Source organism: Dipodomys spectabilis, unplaced genomic scaffold, assembly GCF_019054845.1.
Source record: "Dipodomys spectabilis isolate Male_0828 unplaced genomic scaffold, ASM1905484v1 ptg000225l, whole genome shotgun sequence".
Classification (NCBI taxonomy): Eukaryota; Metazoa; Chordata; class Mammalia; order Rodentia; family Heteromyidae; genus Dipodomys; species Dipodomys spectabilis.
Genome location: NW_024870902.1, coordinates 4,475,998 through 4,495,989, shown reverse-complemented (window position 1 = coordinate 4,495,989; position 19,992 = coordinate 4,475,998). Strand labels below are relative to the sequence as shown.

General features: G+C 37.6%; 1 protein-coding gene across 6 annotated transcripts in view; it reads left to right on the top strand.

Moving 5' to 3' along the window:
• Ank2 (ankyrin 2) overlaps window positions 1-19,992 on the top strand; it is a 238,274-nt gene that overhangs the window by 98,643 nt on the left and 119,639 nt on the right. For 5 of the 6 annotated variants that reach the window (XM_042697569.1, XM_042697574.1, XM_042697572.1 and 2 more), the window contains exons 5-8: window positions 7,610-7,708; window positions 11,627-11,812; window positions 15,447-15,545; window positions 16,463-16,561. In XM_042697569.1, the coding sequence (XP_042553503.1) occupies window positions 7,610-7,708; window positions 11,627-11,812; window positions 15,447-15,545; window positions 16,463-16,561 (483 nt within the window). Of the gene's footprint in view, window positions 1-7,609; window positions 7,709-11,626; window positions 11,813-12,238; window positions 12,263-15,446; window positions 15,546-16,462; window positions 16,562-19,992 lie in introns of all 6 variants that reach the window. The other variant, XM_042697570.1, reaches the window with a different exon arrangement.

The window sequence follows — 19,992 nt, the reverse complement described above, 5'->3', positions numbered from 1 at the left end:
ATGTACATATGATAGATAAGTCACTACTACATCATGTTTATAAATGTGCCCAAAGAATCAATCATGAAAAGAATTTACCACCAACATCTAAAACCTGATTATGAACTTACAGCTATTACTACTGTAAAGGGAATCAAAATTCATTTATTAGTGCTTAACTTTGTAAAAATGTCTAGATTTTAATAAATCATATACTTGAGGATTATTATCAATGACTATTAAATACTACAGACTGAACCTATTTTAAGCTTTCTAATCATTGAGTATAAGTACGTAAATACTAAATTTCTTTTGTGTGTGTATGTGTGCTGGTCCTAGGGCTTGAACTCAAGACCTGGTCACTGTTACTGAGCTGTATTGCTCAAAGCTAGTGCTCTACCACTTGAGCCACAGCTCCACTTCGAGCTTTTTTGGTGGTTAATTGGAGATAAGTCTCATGAACTTTCCTGCCTGGGCTGGCTTCAAACTGTGATCCTTAGATCTCAGCCTCCTAAGTAGCTAGAATTATAGGTGTAAGCCACTGGTGCTTGGCTCTAAGTTACATTTTAAACTACCAAAAATATTAGTATTTCTAATTCTCACTTAGAAATAGCAAGAGCCTTCTTTTTACTCTTCAAGACAGTCTGCCCATTCTCCTTTCTATTGCTGGTAAAGTAATCTCTTGAGAATGCAAATGTCAATTGGAATACAGATTGACCCATTGCAACAATGAGATGTACAAGATGCTATGTCAAAATATGAACTTTACAATTTAGGAGAAATGGGGGGAGTTGAGGAGGTGGGAAGGAAGGGAGGATAGGGGAAAAACAAAGGAGGAGGCAACAATGCTTGATAAGAAATGTACTCATTACTTTGCTCGTGCAACTGTAACCCCTTTGTACAGTATTTTCACAATAAAAAATATAATTTAAAAAAAGAAAATGCAAATGTCCTCACGTGAAACACCTATTTCAAACCTAGTGATTTATTTATTTATTTATTTTTGTTGTAAGAATACCATACAGAGGAGTTACAATTACATGGGCAAGATAACGAGTACATTTCTTATCAAGTATTGTTGCCTCCTCTTTGTTTCCCCTTCCCATCCCTTCCCATACTCCCCCTCCCCGACACCAAAGTTGTAAAGTTCGTTTTTTCGACATAAGGACTTGTACATCTCATTGTTGCAATGGGTCCACCTGCATCCCTAAATGATTTGTTTTTCCCCTTCCCCTCCACAAATTATACCATCATCAAATACAGTGAAAGCATGGGTTATACCGTGGGGGAGGGACATACAAAGCAACATAGAAATCATCTTATAAATGTGTTAGAAACAATTGCATGCAAGGAAAAAAAACAAAAAGAAAAAAAATATTTGAATTCTTATCTTGGAGTTCATTCCCCTAACATCAACTTATCTGACCTTTTCTGGTTGACTCAGACATATACTAGTTATCAAACCTAGTGATTTCTAAGGCTTTCAAAGTACCATCCAAAATCCTTAGCTAGGCTGATGGAAACTGGTCCCTGAGTGTCTCAACCTTCTCTCCCCAACACCTTGAACTCTTTGGCTTCTGTTTCTCATCTCACGGTGAGATGAAATTTCTTCTGTCTGAAATGCCTCTTCTGCATCTATGACTGATTTTGGTGTTCTCGTGACTCGGTTCACGCTGAGTCACTCAGCGGCATCCTGCAGCTCCTCATGCAGTTGTGGTCCCTGTTCTTCTCTGTTTTCCTTATCTCCAACATATAGCTAAACAAGAAGGAATCATATGAGCATCCCAGATCAGGATTGTTAGTTCTCATAAAACAATGTTTTGTGTTTGGTCTCCACATCACTGAGACCTAACACTGAAAAGTCACCAAACATAGGTTTTGTTAAATATCTATACACAGATGGAACAAGTAACTGGTACATTTCTGTAGATAGAGAGTATGTTAAAATGATGAGCCAAGCAACAGTGGTATATGCAGATAATCCTAGCTACTCCGGAGGCAGAGATCTGAAGACCAAAGTTCAAAGCTAGACTAGATATGCAAATCTGCATGTCTTTTATCTCCAATTAACCAGCCAAGGGCCAGAAATGGAGGTATGGCTCAAGTGATAGAGAACCAGTCATAGGGAAAAAGTTCATCAAGAAAAGAAGACCCAGATGGCCTCATGCAAGCCTTGGCAATAATAAAATAAATAAAAATAAATAAATAAATAAGAAAGAGTAGGAGAAAGATGAAAGAGGTGACACTGGACAAGATGCATTGCACTCATACACTGACATGCTGAATTGAAAACCTTTATAACTTCTTAATGATATATATATATACTTATGTATGTGTATATATATTTTAAGTATATATTTGTATATGTATATATTTGTATTTATACGTGTATATTATGAAATGAATGACCATAGAGTCATACATTAATTACTCTAGAACTACTAAAAAACTGATAATATTGTTGTTGGGTCTACCAAGAATCAACCCAGGCTTTGTATCTTTGAGTTTTATATCAACAGTCAGAGACTACAGCTTTTATGCCTATGTGAAATCAAACTCTTTTAGAAAACATAGACATGGGAAATACTGAAAAGCCCCCACGTGTATGTTCACAAAGACTAATAACACTGTGTGGTGATACCATTTATATGTGAAGATAAATGATTTCCTATAAAATTTATGCTGGTGTTAATGCACAGCTCTGTTCCATCCTAATTACTCAGAGGGGTGTTTCAATTACTCTGGTGAGCTATTTCTTGTTAAATAGCAGTAAGGAAAGGAGGGATAACTCCTCTGGGGTCTGTAGTAAATCTTTATTGCCTTATTTGAAGTGTTTCGTACATCTCAACGAAGTTGGTGTTGTCTTGGCTTGAGTTCAGCTTTTATGTACACTAATGTAAATATGCCATGGTGACTCTCTGCCAGCATCCATTTTGGTCCCAACACATCTCAGAACCATTCGTTGTGACCAGAGTAAACTTGCTAAAATGCTAACAGGATCATGCGATTCCCTGCCCCAAATTGTTCGCTTGTTTTGCATCACTTGTAATAAAGTTCTTAATGCTCTTTCTTGGTCTTTGCACTCAGAGTCTCCTGTGAATTAGGGGAGAGGTGGTGGCAGCCAGGTGTTACTGTCTATGGGAAATTCCCTCCCACAGATGGAATATCACTGACCTAACTCCATCACATGAACTAGCATACCAGTTGCAGATCACAAGCTATAAGACAGGTGAATTTACTGAAGTGCTGGATTTTCAACTGCCTTCAGTGGAATGAGAATGAGGATGAAGATGAGGATGAGGATGATGATACTAACGTTGCAGCACCCACTATAAACATTGGGAATAGAATTATGTCCTTTATTACCCAAACTGGCACACTTTTAATCATGACACTAGGATATATACCTGGGAAAACAAGAGTGTGTGATCACTATAATTTGAGGACACTTTTGTCATACTATTTCTCATAGTGGGTAATATTATAGCAGAAGTTCAATCTTTCGTATTTTATCTATCTATTCGTTTGTTTAGACAGTATTGGGATTTGAACTCGTGGCCTCTTGCTTGCTAGGCAAGTGCTCTACCACTTGAGGCACGTCAGCTCTTTTGTGTTATTTTCTCTGTGCATATGTGTGTGTGTGTGTGTGTGTGTGTGTGTGTGTGTGTGTCCATGTGCGCACATGCACACACAAGTCCTAGAGTTTGTACTCAGGGCCTGAGCACTGTCTTTTAGGTTTTTTTCCCCCTAAAACTGGCATTCTACCACTTGAGCCACACTTCCACTTTAGACTTTTTGCTGGTCCATTGGGGGTAAGAATCTCTGATTTTTCTGGCTGGCTTTATATATCTTAGCCCTCAGATCTCAACCTCCTGGGTTACAAGTGTGAGCCACCGGTGTCAAGCTTGTGTGAGTTATTTTCAAGATTAGTGTCTCACTTTATGTTCAGGTAAGCCAGGACTTCGACACTTCCATTTGAGCTTCCCGGATGACAGGTCTATACCACTGCAGCAGCCATTGGTTGGGATGGAATTTCTTACAATCGTTTTCTGGTCCCTGTTGGCCTTGAACTGTAATCCCCTCTTCTTTGCTTCCCAAGTAATTAGGATTACAGGCTTGCGGTACCACACTGGCACAGTCTTTTAATACTGTTCTTTGTATTTGCTCCTCTCTGCTGCTGGAGGCCCTGACACACAGGTTGTGTTACAGGCATACAAATGACACTCATGAGCTACTCTAACCTGGACATTTCCCTGTGGCTACCCTTTCTCGTTTTCATACTATGTGTTGTCAGCCTTGACATTTTCCTGTTGATATTACTTTCTCCTTTTCCCTGTACTATATGGAGTACTTGCAGGTCTCAGCGCAAAAGTGCAAAAGACGTCCATTTAGGAAGCATTTTTTTAAAGTTAGAAGCTATAGATCAAGCTAACAAACTGTTAAATAAGTGTAACAATTATGTCTTCAGAACAATACAACAGGTCTACATTCAGATTTCTCAGAATCCCTGTAGTTAGTGTATCCTGGGCCCCTGATCCACAGCCAGCCTATCTTTTCTTCACATTTCTGGCTCCATCCACAGGAAAGGAGTGGATGCCCAGTTTGCTCCTGTTCAGGGTCTGACCCTCTCCTTCTCCAACCTTCCCGAGGGAACAGCTCATAGGACGTGTATTTGATGCTTGCTGCTGCTTTCCCAAATTATTATAGATTCCATTACATTAATTATCAACATATATTTCTTATGTCATAGTTTGGGAAGTTACTGATCAAGGTACTGATATTGCTGTTTCTTCCTAGAGGCTCCAGTTTGTAGAGCTGTGCTTCCAAGTCAAATCCTTCCTTCCATTGCCAAGGACAGCAGTGTGGCATTTCCTCTCCTCTCCCACAGCCTCCTTCTTCTAAACACCCTGGTGATTATACTGAGCCCATTTGGTTAATTCAGGGTAGTCTCCTCATCCTACAATCTTTAACTTACTCACAGCTACAAAGTTCCTTTCGCTGGGCAAGGTATGGATCATGGGCTCCAGAGATAAGGATGTAAGGGCCATTATTCAGTGACCAAAAGACTAGTGGGAAGGTGACAAGGAAGAGGACTAAGCAAGCCCTGGGTCCACGTTTGAGAAGAGTTACATCAGGATTCCAGAAGCAAGGTGCCTGAGTTATGGACTGGAAGTCAGAGAGGTTGAGGTCACCATGTTCATGTCTCTCCGGTCCTCTGGATTCCCTGATGAGCCACAGAATGTCTACAGCTTAAGACCCAGGTCCAGAGGGTTTTAAGCAGAGGCCAGCGGATAGTAATCTCCCTTCCCTGCCCATCTGCTCACCACTGCCTGCTTTCCTTTCTTCAGCCCTATCTGTAAGGTTCTACTGGAGGAAAAATGTTAGCAAATTGTCGTGGTCTGTTAAAAGTGTTTTTTGTCTCCCTGTATCCCTGCCTTCTACTTGTCATGTAAGATCCCCAGTCCACACCCACTCTGTGTTTTCACCCATCTTCCCTGGCTTTTCCTTCCTTTGAGTCTCTAATTCCATCCTTCCGCCACCTCCTCAGAATTCTTAAAATACACAGGATTTCACCTGCTTGTTGTGCTCTACAAAGCATGCTAGCCAGCTAACAAGATGCCCTGAATCCTTAGCTGTGATAATCTTCTCTTCTTAGAAAATTTCCTGCTCAGTTTTAGGTTTTTCTTTCACCATGGGAAGTCTGGACATTTTATGTTATTTTTAATAACTAGCATAAATGAATTGGATAGTTGGATTTTTATTATTTTTCCATATATGCTGAGCACATTTTGCCCCCTTTATTTCTCTCGATTATCCTTGCTACGATCCCCTCAGATTTTCATTGACAATAAAATTTGAATTCCTTTACATAACCTAGTTGTGATAATCTAGTTATATTTATATTTTATGTACATATGCAACTTATGTATTCCTGGATCTTGGCCATTTTGAATAATTTTTTTCATGCATTAACAGAATTTCTTTTTCCAGAAAATTGTGATCAACAGTTTTCTTCCCATTTTTAAAAAAATAATCTGAATTCTTACCTGTTTTTCTTCTTAACTTATTCTCACTAATGCGCAGGAAGCTTAAGAGACTCTTCTGTCTTTAATACTATGACACGGTTTTAGAAATTGCTAGGTTTTAAGAGATTAGGAATTAAAATTTCTTTATTTAGTATAGTTGTTGCTTTTTGTTTTTTGTTTTTTTTTTCCCTGAATAAGTTTAGATATTCCTAGGAACCTCATCAAAAAGAAGGCTACCAAGTTAAACTTCATTTCAAATGATCATCATGGCCTACCAGTGAATTTTTTCTGAGTGTATTCATGCATTGTCATCACAATTATGTTTCATGAAGATACCTGCATTTATCTTCATCACTCTGCCCGAGAAAAGGCTTTGCGCCAGATTTTAATAAATAATTGATGACATGAATGTCAGAATGGAGCACAAAATTTCAGAAGGGCTCTAAAAGAAAAATTTGTATATATAAACATTCAGTGCAAGCCATGTTTTTACAATCAGTAGTAAAGACTGGTTTTTTTTTTTTTTGTTTGTTTATTTTTGGTTGATTATGGGGCTTGAACTCTGGGCCTGGGCACTGTCCCTCAGCTCTTCAGCTCAATGCTAGTGCTCTACTACTTGAGCCACAGAACCACTTCCGGTTTTCTGATGGTTTATTGTAGATTAGAGTCTTTGATTAGACTTTGCTGCCCAGGCTGGCTTTGAACCATGATCCTCAGATCTCAGCCTCCTGGGTAGCTAGCATTACAGGCATGAGCCACCAGCGTCCGGCAAGACTTTGATTTTCAACATTCATAACGTCTCCCAAACTGCTCTGATGAGAGCAGTAATTTATTCCACTAAGAATATTCACTAAATTGTGCGTGTTCAAGACATGGCTGTCTGTTAAAAGTTTATGACTTGATATTTTATAGGTCTTATTGATATTATACAGGCATTATTTAGGGGAAATATCTATAATGATATATAGATATTGTAATATTATACATATTTTGAGTGGAGTACTGGGATTCGAACTTAGAGCCTTGTGTTTCCTAAATAGGATGCTCTACTACTTGAGCCATGTTTCAGTCCTCTTGTATTTTAGCTATTTTTCAGATAGGGTCTGTATTTTTGCCTGAGAATGTCTTTAGTTCTCCCGATCTACGCAACTAATATTACAGATATGAAGCACCACATCTAGTTTATTTGTTGAGTTGAAGGTCTTGTTAATTTATTGTCCAAGCATTGAACTACAATCCTCCTGATCTCAGTCTCCTGTAATCCCAGGATTACAGACATGTGTCATCATGCCTAGGCTGAATTGTACAGATATTAAGATGCTAAGTATCTTCAGTTTACCAGTGACAGGTGAGGAGAAATGAGAACCAAGTCAGAAAATGAAGGCAATATTTCTCTTCTGTCCTTTTCTCATTGCATTAGGAGTTGCTCTGCTCTGCTCGTGTTACAGGGGTAGTTATAGATAATAGCTTGCTCAGTGTGCAGGTACATTAAACAGCTTCACCATTTCCAAGATTTGCACCCTAATGTTCTCCCTTTCCTCACATGGAATTCTTCCCTTGTTTCAATTGCACAAATGATTATGCATGTCTTTTTTTGTCCTCAGAATGGCTTCACTCCATTATACATGGCAGCCCAGGAGAATCACATCGATGTTGTCAAATACTTGCTGGAAAATGGAGCCAACCAGAGCACTGCTACAGAGGTAAGGTGGTCAGCCCTATGACTCATGAGTTCTTTCATCTTCACATCTATATTCTTTATACCAGTTGCAATTAGTGTGTGTGAGATGTGCTATGAATGTTCATGCTTCTATTATTAGCTACAGTAGCGCAATACCTCAGGTGTGTATACACAGCTCACGAAGTTAGATCTTTATTTTAGACTCATAGCTTATTCTTTCTTTTCTTTTCTTTCTTTTTCTTTTTTTTAAAGGAAATACAATCTTCCTATATGGCCCATGTTAGTCTTGAACTTGTGACACTCTTCTTTCAGCTTCCCACGTTAGGATCATAAGTCAATACCACCACTCTAGCTTTACCTAGATAAATATTAATGTCCAGTAGGACATTTAAATTTTCTGGACAATTAAATTTTTAGGCAAACATAAGCATGATCCTCCTTTTGTGCGGCATTGGAAGAAGTCATCAAAATCTATGAAACCCATTTTCAGTCCTTTAAAGAGAAGGATTTTATGTAGCCACAGTCACAGCCACTTTCTGACAGCTTATTGTCATTAAAGTGATTTCTCAAGAAGTCACTCTTAAGGGCCCACATTTCCCACTCTTACTGGAAAACACAACCTATCCCTATGAAATAAGTTCACATTCTGCATCCACACCCAGACCTTATACTCCTGAGCAAGCACTGTGGATTTTATGATGTGAGGTCTTTATGTTTCCGGAGACGGCACACTGCTAGATTTATCCACGAGTTGATGTAAAGATCTTCAGGCAAACTGGATAACCAAGAAATTGTGTCTCTGAGAAATATACCCAAATCAGGAAACAGAAGCAGTTTTCTTCTTTGCCCTTGAAGTCAGAATCATTTCTTAGGTGAAACCTTTGCACTAGAATTCTTTATCAAACAAAAATAGATTTTCCTATCTCCAGTGTATAGTTGAAGTAAACTCATTGGTGTGACATCTTCAGTTGACTCATGACTCCTTTCATCTAGACCTTCAGGTCTCCTCCAGAAATGTCCCTTAATGTCAGTGACATTGGTGGAGGCCATGTGACACAGGATGCTGTACACATTTAACATCTTCTTGATTTCCACATGAGAAAAGCTCCATTTGCAAGAAAATCATATGGGGGCTTGAATCCCAGTTCCATTAAAAAAATGTTAAGTAACTAAAACATGTGTGTGTGTGTGTGTGTGTGTGTGTGTGTGTGTGTGTGTGTGTTCTCAAGCTTGAACTCAGTCCTTGAGTTCCTTTTGCTCAAGGCTAGAACTGGCTTGAGCCAAAGCCCCACTTTTGGCTTTTTTGGAGTAATTTATTTGGAGATGAGGGACTCATGGACTTTTCTACCTTGGCTGGCTTTGAACCACTATCCTCAGATTTCAGCTTCCTGAGTAGCTAGGATTATAGGTAAGAAACCCCAGACTGTGGCTTAAAACTTTTTTTTGTCAGTCATGGAGTTTGAACTCTGGGCCTGGGTGCTCTCCCTGAGCTCTTCGGCTTAGGCAGCACTCTACCCTTGAGCTACAGCGCCACTTCCGGTTTTCTGGTGGTTTATTGGAGATAAGAATCTCATGGACTTTCCTGGCCAGGCTGGCTTTGAACTGCTATCTTCAGATCTCAGCTTCCTGAGTAGTTAGGATTACAGGCATGAGCCACTGGAGCCCAGCTACCATTTTTTAAAAAAAATTCAAAGTGTATAAATTTAATTCAGAAAATCTCACCATTAACCTTAATGGCTATCAAGAAACATCTTGTCAAGTTTGAGTGAATTCCTTTATTTTATTTTTGTGTCTATGATGGTATTGCCTCAGGGCCTGGGCATTATCCTTGAGCATTTTCACTCAAGGTTAGTGCTCTACCACGAATCTTCTCCAGGGTTAATTATAGATAAATTATCTCATGGATTTTTCCACCTGGCCTACCTTCGAATCCCAATCCTTGGTGCACAGTCTCTCGTGCAGCTAGAATTACAGGTGCGCACCATGGACTCAGCTTGTGTACCTTTTTTCAAGTGCCTCATTCTGTAAATATATTTAATATTCTTTTAAAAAATTGGCATTCCCATTCCCTATGGCTAAATTACCTACTGATCAAGACGTTAGAGTTTGGATAATTATGGGATTGTTCAACATGACAAAAAAGGACTTTTATGTATGTGAAGAAATATTTAAAGTTTAAAAATTTCCCCTAACTGTAGTTAATTAGAATTGGTAAATAAATGATGGGAAATGAAACTATAAAGGAATTTCTTGTTCACAGTTAAGATACTTGACAAACCATTAGAAATACTTAGGTTTATCCAAGAAGGTCTAGATTATAATAAACTCCACAAAGTTAAATTCTCTGAGGAGATTACTGTGCCCCGGAAGTACCATTTTTATATTCCTCCACTCTTTTCCTTTTTCCTGAGCATGTCAAAATTGAAGGCTAAAATTTCTTAGTAAGATTCTGTCTGCATTCTAATTCTTCATCACAAAACACACACACACACACACACACACACAAAAACCCAGCAAAGATCATACTATTTAATTATAAATTTCCAGTGGGCAATCAAATTAAATATGTACATAATAACAACTATTCCTTCCTCATTTATAGAGTACTTAATTTGTGCCAAAGTTGTAAATATTATCTACTATTTTTCATCTTAAGACTTTGCTTCATCTTAAGTCCTCTCCTCTGTGAAGTGGTATGTCATGTTTAAAATTCAAATCTTATTAAAAAGAAAATTTAATTTTTATGCTTGGTTCTGCACACATGATCTGATAATCTTGGAGAAATTTTTATTTCCTTCAGAAATCTAAGGGAAAACAAATTAAGACTGAATGTGGTGGATCACATAATCTCAGCTACATAAGAGGTATAGATAGGTAGGATACTTGTGGTCCAAGACTGACCCTGGAATAAGACTCTAGCAGAAAAAATAGTTAAGCAAAAGTTACTGGGAGTGTAGCTGAAATCATTGATCACCTGCCTAAGAAATAGAAGGTACTGAATTCACACACACACACACACACACACACACACACACACACACACACACATAATTGGTGCTTGAACTCAGGGCCTAGGCACTGTCCCTGAGCCTCTTTGTGCAAGAGGCAAGCATTCTACCACTTGAGCCACAGTGCCACTTCTGGCTTTTTCTGAGTACTATAGTTTATTGGATTTGAGAGTCTCATGGACTTTCCTGCGTGGGCTGTCTTCAAATCACTCTCCTCAGATATCAGCATCCTGAGAAACTAGGATTACAGGCATGAGCCACCAGTAACTGGCTAGGATCCAGATTTAAAAAAAAAAAAATGTAGGGAACTTAAAGAAAACAATGTGATTAAACAACTCCACTGTATGACAAGTCATCTATTACAATCTGTAGTAATATGTGATCCTTTCACCTGCTAATTCTTCCTGCACTTGTTTTTAAGATATATTTTCTGCATTATTAGGGGTTTTAAACTCAGAGTCTCTCACTTGCTGGCTGGTGCAGTAGAGCTGAGCCTTGCCTTCAGTCCTGGTTTCTACTGGTTATCTTTAGAATGCAGTCTACTTGACTGCCCAGCCACACACCAGAGCTGCACTTCAGCTCCTTTAGGCTTGAAGAGATGGTGTCTTGCAGACTTTTCTGCCAAGCCTGACCACACTGGGATCTTGCTAATCTCAGCCTCAGTATTACATGGGATGACAGGGATGCCTGATGAAGCCCGTCTATGGGCTAAGGGTCTCAAAAACTTCTGCCTGAACTGACCTCAAACCACAATCCTCCAGTTTGTGGCCACCTTAATAGCTAGGATTACAGGTGTGAGGCTCTAGCACCTGGCTTGCTGGTCAGTCTTAGTCAGTCATTTTAATGCAGAAACATCATTTCGTGGAGTAGAACCCCAAGAATACAAAAGTTAACGGAAGATGATTTTTTTAAAAAACATTTTATTTTACCAGGATGGATTTACTCCTCTAGCTGTGGCCCTCCAGCAGGGACATAACCAGGCAGTGGCCATCCTCTTGGAGAATGACACCAAAGGGAAAGTGCGGCTGCCGGCCCTGCACATTGCAGCCAGGAAAGATGACACCAAATCTGCAGCTCTCCTGCTTCAGAACGATCACAATGCGGATGTACAATCCAAGGTAAAAGCCAAATGGATGGGTGGGAAGAAATTCTCCTGCTGCCAGACTCCTGGGGTATCGTCACGGAATAGGCCACGGTGACAATGCAAAGTCACTTGGGGTCATGAAAAGAGATGAATTGCTTTCAGAGGTATTTCAAAAAAGAAGGGGACTGTCTATTGGGTTAATCTCTCTAAATGCTAGACAATTTTTCTTTAAAAGATATGGCTCAGCTATTGAGATCTTTGCTGCCTTCTTCTAGAAATAGTAGGCAAAGAATGTGAAAGATACAAGTGTATTGTGTAGATTTGAGGCTATCTTTTCCCAGTGCATTGTGTTTTGGCCTGTTTGACTAAGGCAATCTGATTGCAAGGAGCAAGTTGTTTCTTATCTTAATTTTGCATTGTGTAATGTCTTCCCTCTTTTTCCCACACAACACTGCTTCAGATGATGGTGAATAGAACAACCGAGGTACAGTATTGTGCATATGCCAACCTCTACCTTATTTTTAAATTTATTTTGTTTTTTCCCCTCACCACAGTAAATACCCACTAATATATACTAATGATGACAGTTCTGTTCAAGGGAACTTACTTAGAAAAAATCTCTCGTAATTTAGGAAACATTGACAACTCAAATATATTCAATGCAGCAATAATGGAAGCATTATTAAATCAGCAAAACTACTACAGTAGTTTCTGAGTTCAACATAAAACAAAAGTCTCCGAGTACATATTTCAATCAATGAACTTTATTCTTTTTTTTTTTTTTTTTTTTTGCAAAAACAAGATCACGTATTTTTGAAAATTCTCAGATTAGACCTCAAGGAAATGAAAATTCAAAGTCCATTACTAAGTTTGTGTTTAAAAATCTTTTATCTAACTGCAGATGCTCTTTTCTTTTTCCGGTATATTTTCTCTTTACCACATTGTTTGTAATCAATAACATATTGAGCATTTAATGAGCAAAGCAGTTGCTTTTTCTTGTAAGTCCTAAAATACTTGCCATTAAATCATTTTCTGCATACCACAATAGGTCACATCAATCAACAAGAACATTAAGTTCAGAAGCATCTCAATAACATTTTGTGTGTGTGTGTGTGTGTGTGTGTGTGTATGTGTGTGTATGTGTGTGTGTGTGTGTATGTGTGTGTGTGTGTGTGTGTGTGTGTGGTCTATTCTTGCTCATTGCTACAGAGAGTTAGTAATACAATAATTGAAAATATATTATACATAAATATATCAGTACATGTGCAAAGGCACAAGCACTTGCTTGTCTAGGTAGGTTAACTTTTGCATCCCTAGGGTATTTTTATTTATTTATTTTTATTAAATTTAAGTAGTTGTACAAAGGAGTTGCCATTTAACAAGGCAATTCATCAATTCATGAACACAGTACATCATGAATGAACTATTGTTTAGACTAACATTTTATTTGATCATTAGGTTGGGATTTGGGGCAATGGATCTTTGAACATTCATACCTAGTATTTACTGGTAGTAATGTATGTATGTTTTTATTTAATTTTTGGTAGTGTGGGGCTTGAACCCAGGGCCTGGGCCAGTCCTTAAGCTCTTTTGCTTAAGGCTAGTGCCTGATCACTTAAGCCACAGTGCAGCTTTTGGTTTTTGAGTAGTTAATTGGAGATAAGTCTCATAAGGACTTTTCTTCCTGGGCTGGCTTCAAACTGCTATCCTCAAATATCAGTAGTAGTAGATCTCCTGAGTAGTTAAGGATTACAGGTATGAGCCACTGGTGCCCAGCCACTGTTATCTTCAGAATTACACTTTATTTATTGAAATGGTGATACACTTGGATTATTTGCATCACCACTTTTGTTCCATATCTGTGCATGGAATCTATACTAGAGACAAAAGAAAAATTGTCCAACTCAGCTTCCTGGTGAAGTAATTCAAAAACACCATAAAATTAATCTAAACTTCTGATTTTAATATCCTTAACTTTTTGGGGTGTACTGTTTGATGACTCTTTATAAGACAGTTTGAACAGAATATAGGCTCTAAATATTTGTGATTGAAAGTAGCTGTTTGGATAGATTTGTACCCACTTATAAATATTTCTTTAATATAAAATAACAAAGAAGAGAAAGCTTTCCATCTCTAATTCTGAGAAAGATGAAATCAGTCTCCCCAACCCATGCTTATCAGGCAAGAGCCCTTGGCCAGGGTTGCTATCAGCTTCCTGTAGAACAAGATTCACAGTCTGAGCTGCTGTGCTAGCTAATGATAAGTTAGTTTTTTTTTTTACAAGTAAGAAAACTAATATTATACTTGAGTAATTTGGAAGTGATTCAACAGCAATCAAAATATTTCCTTGAAATTAAAGTATTGCTGGAATAATAGACATATACTTTAGGATATGTCTGAAAGACAAGAACTATCAAGATAAAACTGAAAAACCTTTTGTGGATTATATGTTAAATCCCCAAATATTTTATAAAATAATCACCAGGTTATAGCGTAATTCTTCTTTTTGACACAAATATTTGGCATCATCCGGGCCTAAAATACAAATTATCTCCATCACAGTTGTGGGGTTTGGATTAATAGTTACTATTTTTACTTGATGTCTTGATGTTTTACAGCCAGAAATTATTTACAGCTAATGTGTTAATAGCACAGGAAAAGTTCCAAGTTGTTATTTAGGGAATTTTAAAAATAAAAAAAAAACAATCAAGTCAACAGAAAAGTAACAATGGTGACTTAGAAAATATTTTTTTAAAACAGTGTGGTACACATCAAAGTTCATGGCAAATTAAAAAAATAATAAGAGAAAACAATGGGAAAAATGTAGGATTCAATAGCCAATGATTGCTCTGTATTTTCCCATACTCTTATTTTTACAACATGAAGTTTCTACAGTGAGGAAAATTATCAGATCTTTGTGTACTTAATAAGAGCAGAGTTAACATATGTCTATTATGAAAACAGCAAAAGTTTCTACCTAAATTTTCATCAGAAAAAGAAATGACAGGGAATATGCTTTCTCTCATTTAAGATATTCAGGTTTCATAAAAAAAAAAGTTTTTTGAGCGTGAATAGTTCTCTAATGCCTGTATAGTTTATCTTAACTACATTTTATTTTATTGATAAGATTTTGCTTAATTTTCAAATATGAATTAACAATCATTTTCTCTTTATTTCATAGATAGATAGATATAGATACCAAGTATATTGATTAATTTTTGTTTTTAAATACTTTTCTTGGCCAGTCACCAGTGGCTCATGCCTGTAAACCTAGATATTCAGGAGGCTGAGATCTGAGGATTTTGGTTCGAAGCCAGCCCAGGCAGGAAAGTCTGTGAGACTCTTATCTCCAATTAACTACTCAGAAAAAGCCATAAGTGGCACTGGGGCTCAAGTGGTCGATACCTGCCTTGAGCACAAAGAGAATTCAAGCCCAGATAACTAGCTGTGGTAATTAATAGTCATATTGCCAGTAAAGGCAGAATGTGTATTTCTTTATGGCACTATTTACAACCTTATAACACAAAAATGTCAAGAGCCCTATGGAAGGGTTTACTGTTTAAATTGTGGTAGGCAGGTTCCCTGTGGTTTCATGCGTGACTCCTGTGGGTACAGCTCGTACCCGGTGGAACTGCCCTGTTCACCGTCACTTCTTTGCTTCTCCATAGAGTGGTTTCACCCCTTTGCACATAGCCGCGCACTATGGAAACGTCAACGTGGCCACTCTTCTTCTCAATCGGGGAGCTGCGGTGGATTTCACAGCCAGGGTATGCATGAAAATAGTTTCTTGTCTTCAACAGCCATGAATGGGTATTTTGAGAAAATAAACATGAATACAGATGGCTTTCTTAAAGCTTTTATTAAAAAAATTGTATCCCTTTCCATGGATTATATCTAACAATTCTAGATTTTGCTTTTTATTGTTTCTCTAAGCCATAGGAAGTTATCATGACAAATGAGACTGTAAAGTCATACGCAGACAAGCCATTTTCCATAGTGAAGTATGGAAGTTTTAACACAGGTTTGAAAGGATTTGAAGATGATGCCACATATCATAAACTGTCAGCTTCAAGTCAATACATAATGAAACTGCTGGGTACAGGTGGCTCACACCCGTAATCCTAGCTATCCAGGAGGCTGAGATCTGAAGATCCATGTGTATAATAATGAATATATTTTAGTCATTATATGTTATAGTTAATGACTTTCATGTAGTTACATTCTGTATGTTTATTTTATTTTTATCAGTCATGGGGCTTGAACTCTGGGCCTGGGCACTGTCCCTGAGCTCTTCAGCTCATAGCTGGAGCTCTACCACTTGAGCCACTTCTGGTTTTCTGTTGGTTTATTGGAGACAAGAGTCTCATGGACTTTCTTGCCTGGGCTGGCTTTGAACTTCAATTGAACCGCAATCCTCAGATCTCAGCCTCCTGAGTAGCTAGGATTATAGGTATGAGCCACCGGCACCAGGCTTACATTCTGTATGTTTAAATTGTCTTAGCAATTATGCTCTGTGGTTTGTATACTCATTGCTCCTTAAGATTTACAGACATTGAAATTGTTAGAACCATGAGTCAAAATACTGAGCAGATCACAATTTCCTTGTGTCATTTAATATGAGAAGCTTTGTCCTCCTGGCTAGCCATACCCAATATGCTCTGTTTGTTTTTTTTTCATGGTATAGAATGGAATTACACCTCTGCACGTGGCTTCTAAACGGGGAAACACAAATATGGTGAAGCTCCTGCTGGATCGAGGTGGTCAGATCGATGCCAAAACTAGGGTAAGTGCCTTTCCTTCTAATTTCCTGCCATTTTTATGTATTTGTTCCCACCTAGAGCACCTCACAGCACTAGTGAGTAAACATCAGCTGTCTGTTTTGAAAGAATTGCTTTCCTGCATTTCATTTAAATCTCATACATCACTTAAAGGTTTCATATCATAAAGTGAAATTAATATGTGCTCACTATTGCACGGAGAAGCAGAGTACTAGTCTCTCAATGACATGGTTTTAAGGTGTCTTCTTCTTCTTCTTCTTCTTCTTCTTCTTCTTCTTCCTTCTTCTTCTTCTTCTTCTTCTTCTTCTTCTTCTTCTTCTTCTTCTTCTTCTTCTTCTTCTTCTTCTTCTTCTTCTTCTTCTTCTTCTTCTTCTTCTTCTTCTTCTTCTTCTTCTTCTTCTTCTTCTTCTTCTTTCTTCTTCTTTCCTCCTCCTCCTCCTCCTCCTCCTCCTCCTCTTCCTCCTCCTCCTCCTCCTCCTCCTCCTCCTCCTCCTTCTTGTTTTCTGGGAACAGAGATTAAAGATTGGACTTTCACATTTCTGTTTTGGGTTGTTAGAAATACCATCAACCCAAATTTATTGTTTTATTGGCAAATATTAGGTTTTAAGAATGTGGCTTTTTCATGAAATATTTTAATATATGTTCAGAATCTATTTTTTTCCTAACCAGTTCCTGAGTGGTGGTATTTTATTGATTTGCTAGTGTGCTTATATAGAAAGAAAGCATGAGATTGGCATATTATGCTTTCACTTCTTTCAGTAGAAGTGGTAGCTTTCATTTCAAACTTAGGTAAAATATCATCCTGTGTTTTTAATGCGCTTCCATTAAATGAGATAACAGGGTATGCATGAAAGTGTACTTGTCAACAATACCGATTCTGGCTAGGAGGTAGTGGCTCTCCATTGTAATCCTATGTACTCAGGAGGCTGAGATCTGGGAAATCACAGTTTGAAGCCAGCCCAGGCAGAAAAATCTTTGAGACTTTATGTCCAACGTAATCAGCAAAAAGCCACACTGAAGGAGTGATCCAAGCACTAGAGCACCACACCTAGCAAGCACAATACCCTGAGATCAAACTCTGCACCAGAAAATAAAGTGTTGAAAGCAAGCCACCTGATTTCCAACCATGGCAATTGACAGCTACTGACATGATTTCACAAAATGTAGAATTGAGGAGCGATATGTTCAAAACTGAGCTCTCCTTAGTATATATAAGCTGGTAGTAAATATAGTATTGGATAGCATTGAGATTTTTTTTCTTGAGTAAGTTAAAATACTTTCTTATCCCTAAGTAATAGGGTTTTAAAATCATTGGTAGGTTCTTTCCAATCTAGTTATAGCTAAAAGAGCTATATCCCTCTTATCAAGCACACAATTTAGTGGGAAATTAAATAGAAATCAAGGACTGTGGTTTGGAATTGGTAGGCAAATGCTGGAATTATATAGAATGTGCTTTCTAGCATCCTGTAATATAGCGTATTTTTTCTTTTGTATTTTGAAAATATATTTAAAATGAGGTTAAAAATTTTAATTTTCTCAACTCTCATTTTAGGTATGATAATAGAGCTTTTATATATAGATTAAAATTATTCTTCTTCCCTTGTGTGGGAGTTTTCAGTTCTCCTAGGAATCATGGTAATCCCAAATACGTTGAAATTAGTGTATCTGCACAAGAATTTTCCCTTGAATTTTTCATTGCTTTTTCTCATTTAGAAGGCTTTCTTTTTATTTACTAGGGTGTTTTTTAAAAAATTATTTGTGAAAGGAGATTTCCTGAAGATATTTCCATACGTGTTCATGATGTACCTTAATCATCATCATGCCCACCACCTCTCTCTCATTCTCTTTCCCTCTTTTCCCAATCCATTTTCTGCAGGCTTCATTTTTCACTTTTCATATCAGCTCACAAAGTTCTTTGAACATATTCAATTTCCTCACCCTTTCTTTGGTCCCTTCACCCTCTCCCACTGATACCCTCTCCCAATTATTATTATTATGAAGTAAACTTTACCTCTCAGCACCATTTTGTCAGTTATTTAGACTTCAAATCCTGTTGGCTTTCCCTTTATGAAGTAGGTTCAAGTGGGAAAGTCAGAGACATTTTTAGTAGAGTCCCTTACTGCTATTGAAAAAAGAAATCCTAATCTTTTTCATGTTTATGTTTAACCATAAATTTTATAACTAGCTAAAATGAAATGATTAATTCAGGCTTATTAAGGGCATTATTCTTTTTTTTGTTTTTAAAACTTATTTATTATTTAAATATGGAGATAGTCTATCTGATAATTATGTGTAAGATATTGAAATACACATTTCAGTACAAGCAATAAAAGTATACCAAAAACATTAAAAGATGATGAACTAAAAGAGCACATCAAGAAAAGCACTCACCCTTGCTACTTTTGATTAGATGTCATAATTCATAATTAACATAGTAACAATATTAGTTACCAGTTGCCATATTTGATATTCTAGATACTCCCACTAAGTGTTTTACAAATATCATCTTACTTCATTTTCCTAACAACTCATGAAGTATGCATTATTTTCCTGTTGAGAAAACATGGAAGTCTCCATTGAGGAATGAAGCTACCAAGATGGAAAAATACAGTTAACAGTACTATATAATATGATCAAAACGAAAACCAGTTTTAGTTACTAGCATTTTTATGATGATAGAGACATCAAGAGCCTAACACCAATAGCTCCCACCTGTAATCTGAGCTTCTCAGGAGTTTGAAGTTGAAGGTTCAAAGCCAGCCTAGGCAGAAGAAAAGTCTAGGAGATTCCATCTTTAAGTAACAGCAAGAAAACCAGCAGAGGTGTTGTGCAAGTGGTAGAATGCTAGCTGAGCAAACAAGCTGAAAAAATGTGAGGATCTGGGTTAAAAAAAAAAAAGGACATCAAGAAGAATGATGTAAGCAGACTGGAGGAAAGAAGAACTGTTGTAAAGAATGAGTGTGACTGGAACATGCTGTCCCTACAGGTCTGATTGGTCAGAATCCCAGTCATCAATCATGGTGCCCCACAGCACAAGCCCAGTTGAGTGAATGCATGTATCTGGAGCCCATATGGAAAAAATACCTAGAGAAGAACCCCCAGAACGTTCTACTAGGAAGAATACTATATCTCAGAGAAATTATTTCTGTTAAGAGGGTAACATAACCTGGAAAGATGGTCTTGAAAGTAAAGACACAAAAGATGAGTCATTAAGAGTTTTGGATCAATTTGAAGCTTTGAAAGCGTCTTAATTGTTCATTGTGCTACATTTTCTGTGATTGCTGCCCACACCTCCTCCACCTCTTTCCTTTAGTGGATCTTTATATCTTTCCTTAAGTTTCACTTCCTTAGGTGAAATTATACATTCAGAATTTCATTTCTCCTCTTTTAGATTTTGCTCATTATTCTTCCTTGTTTTCCTTCGCGCGCGCGCGCG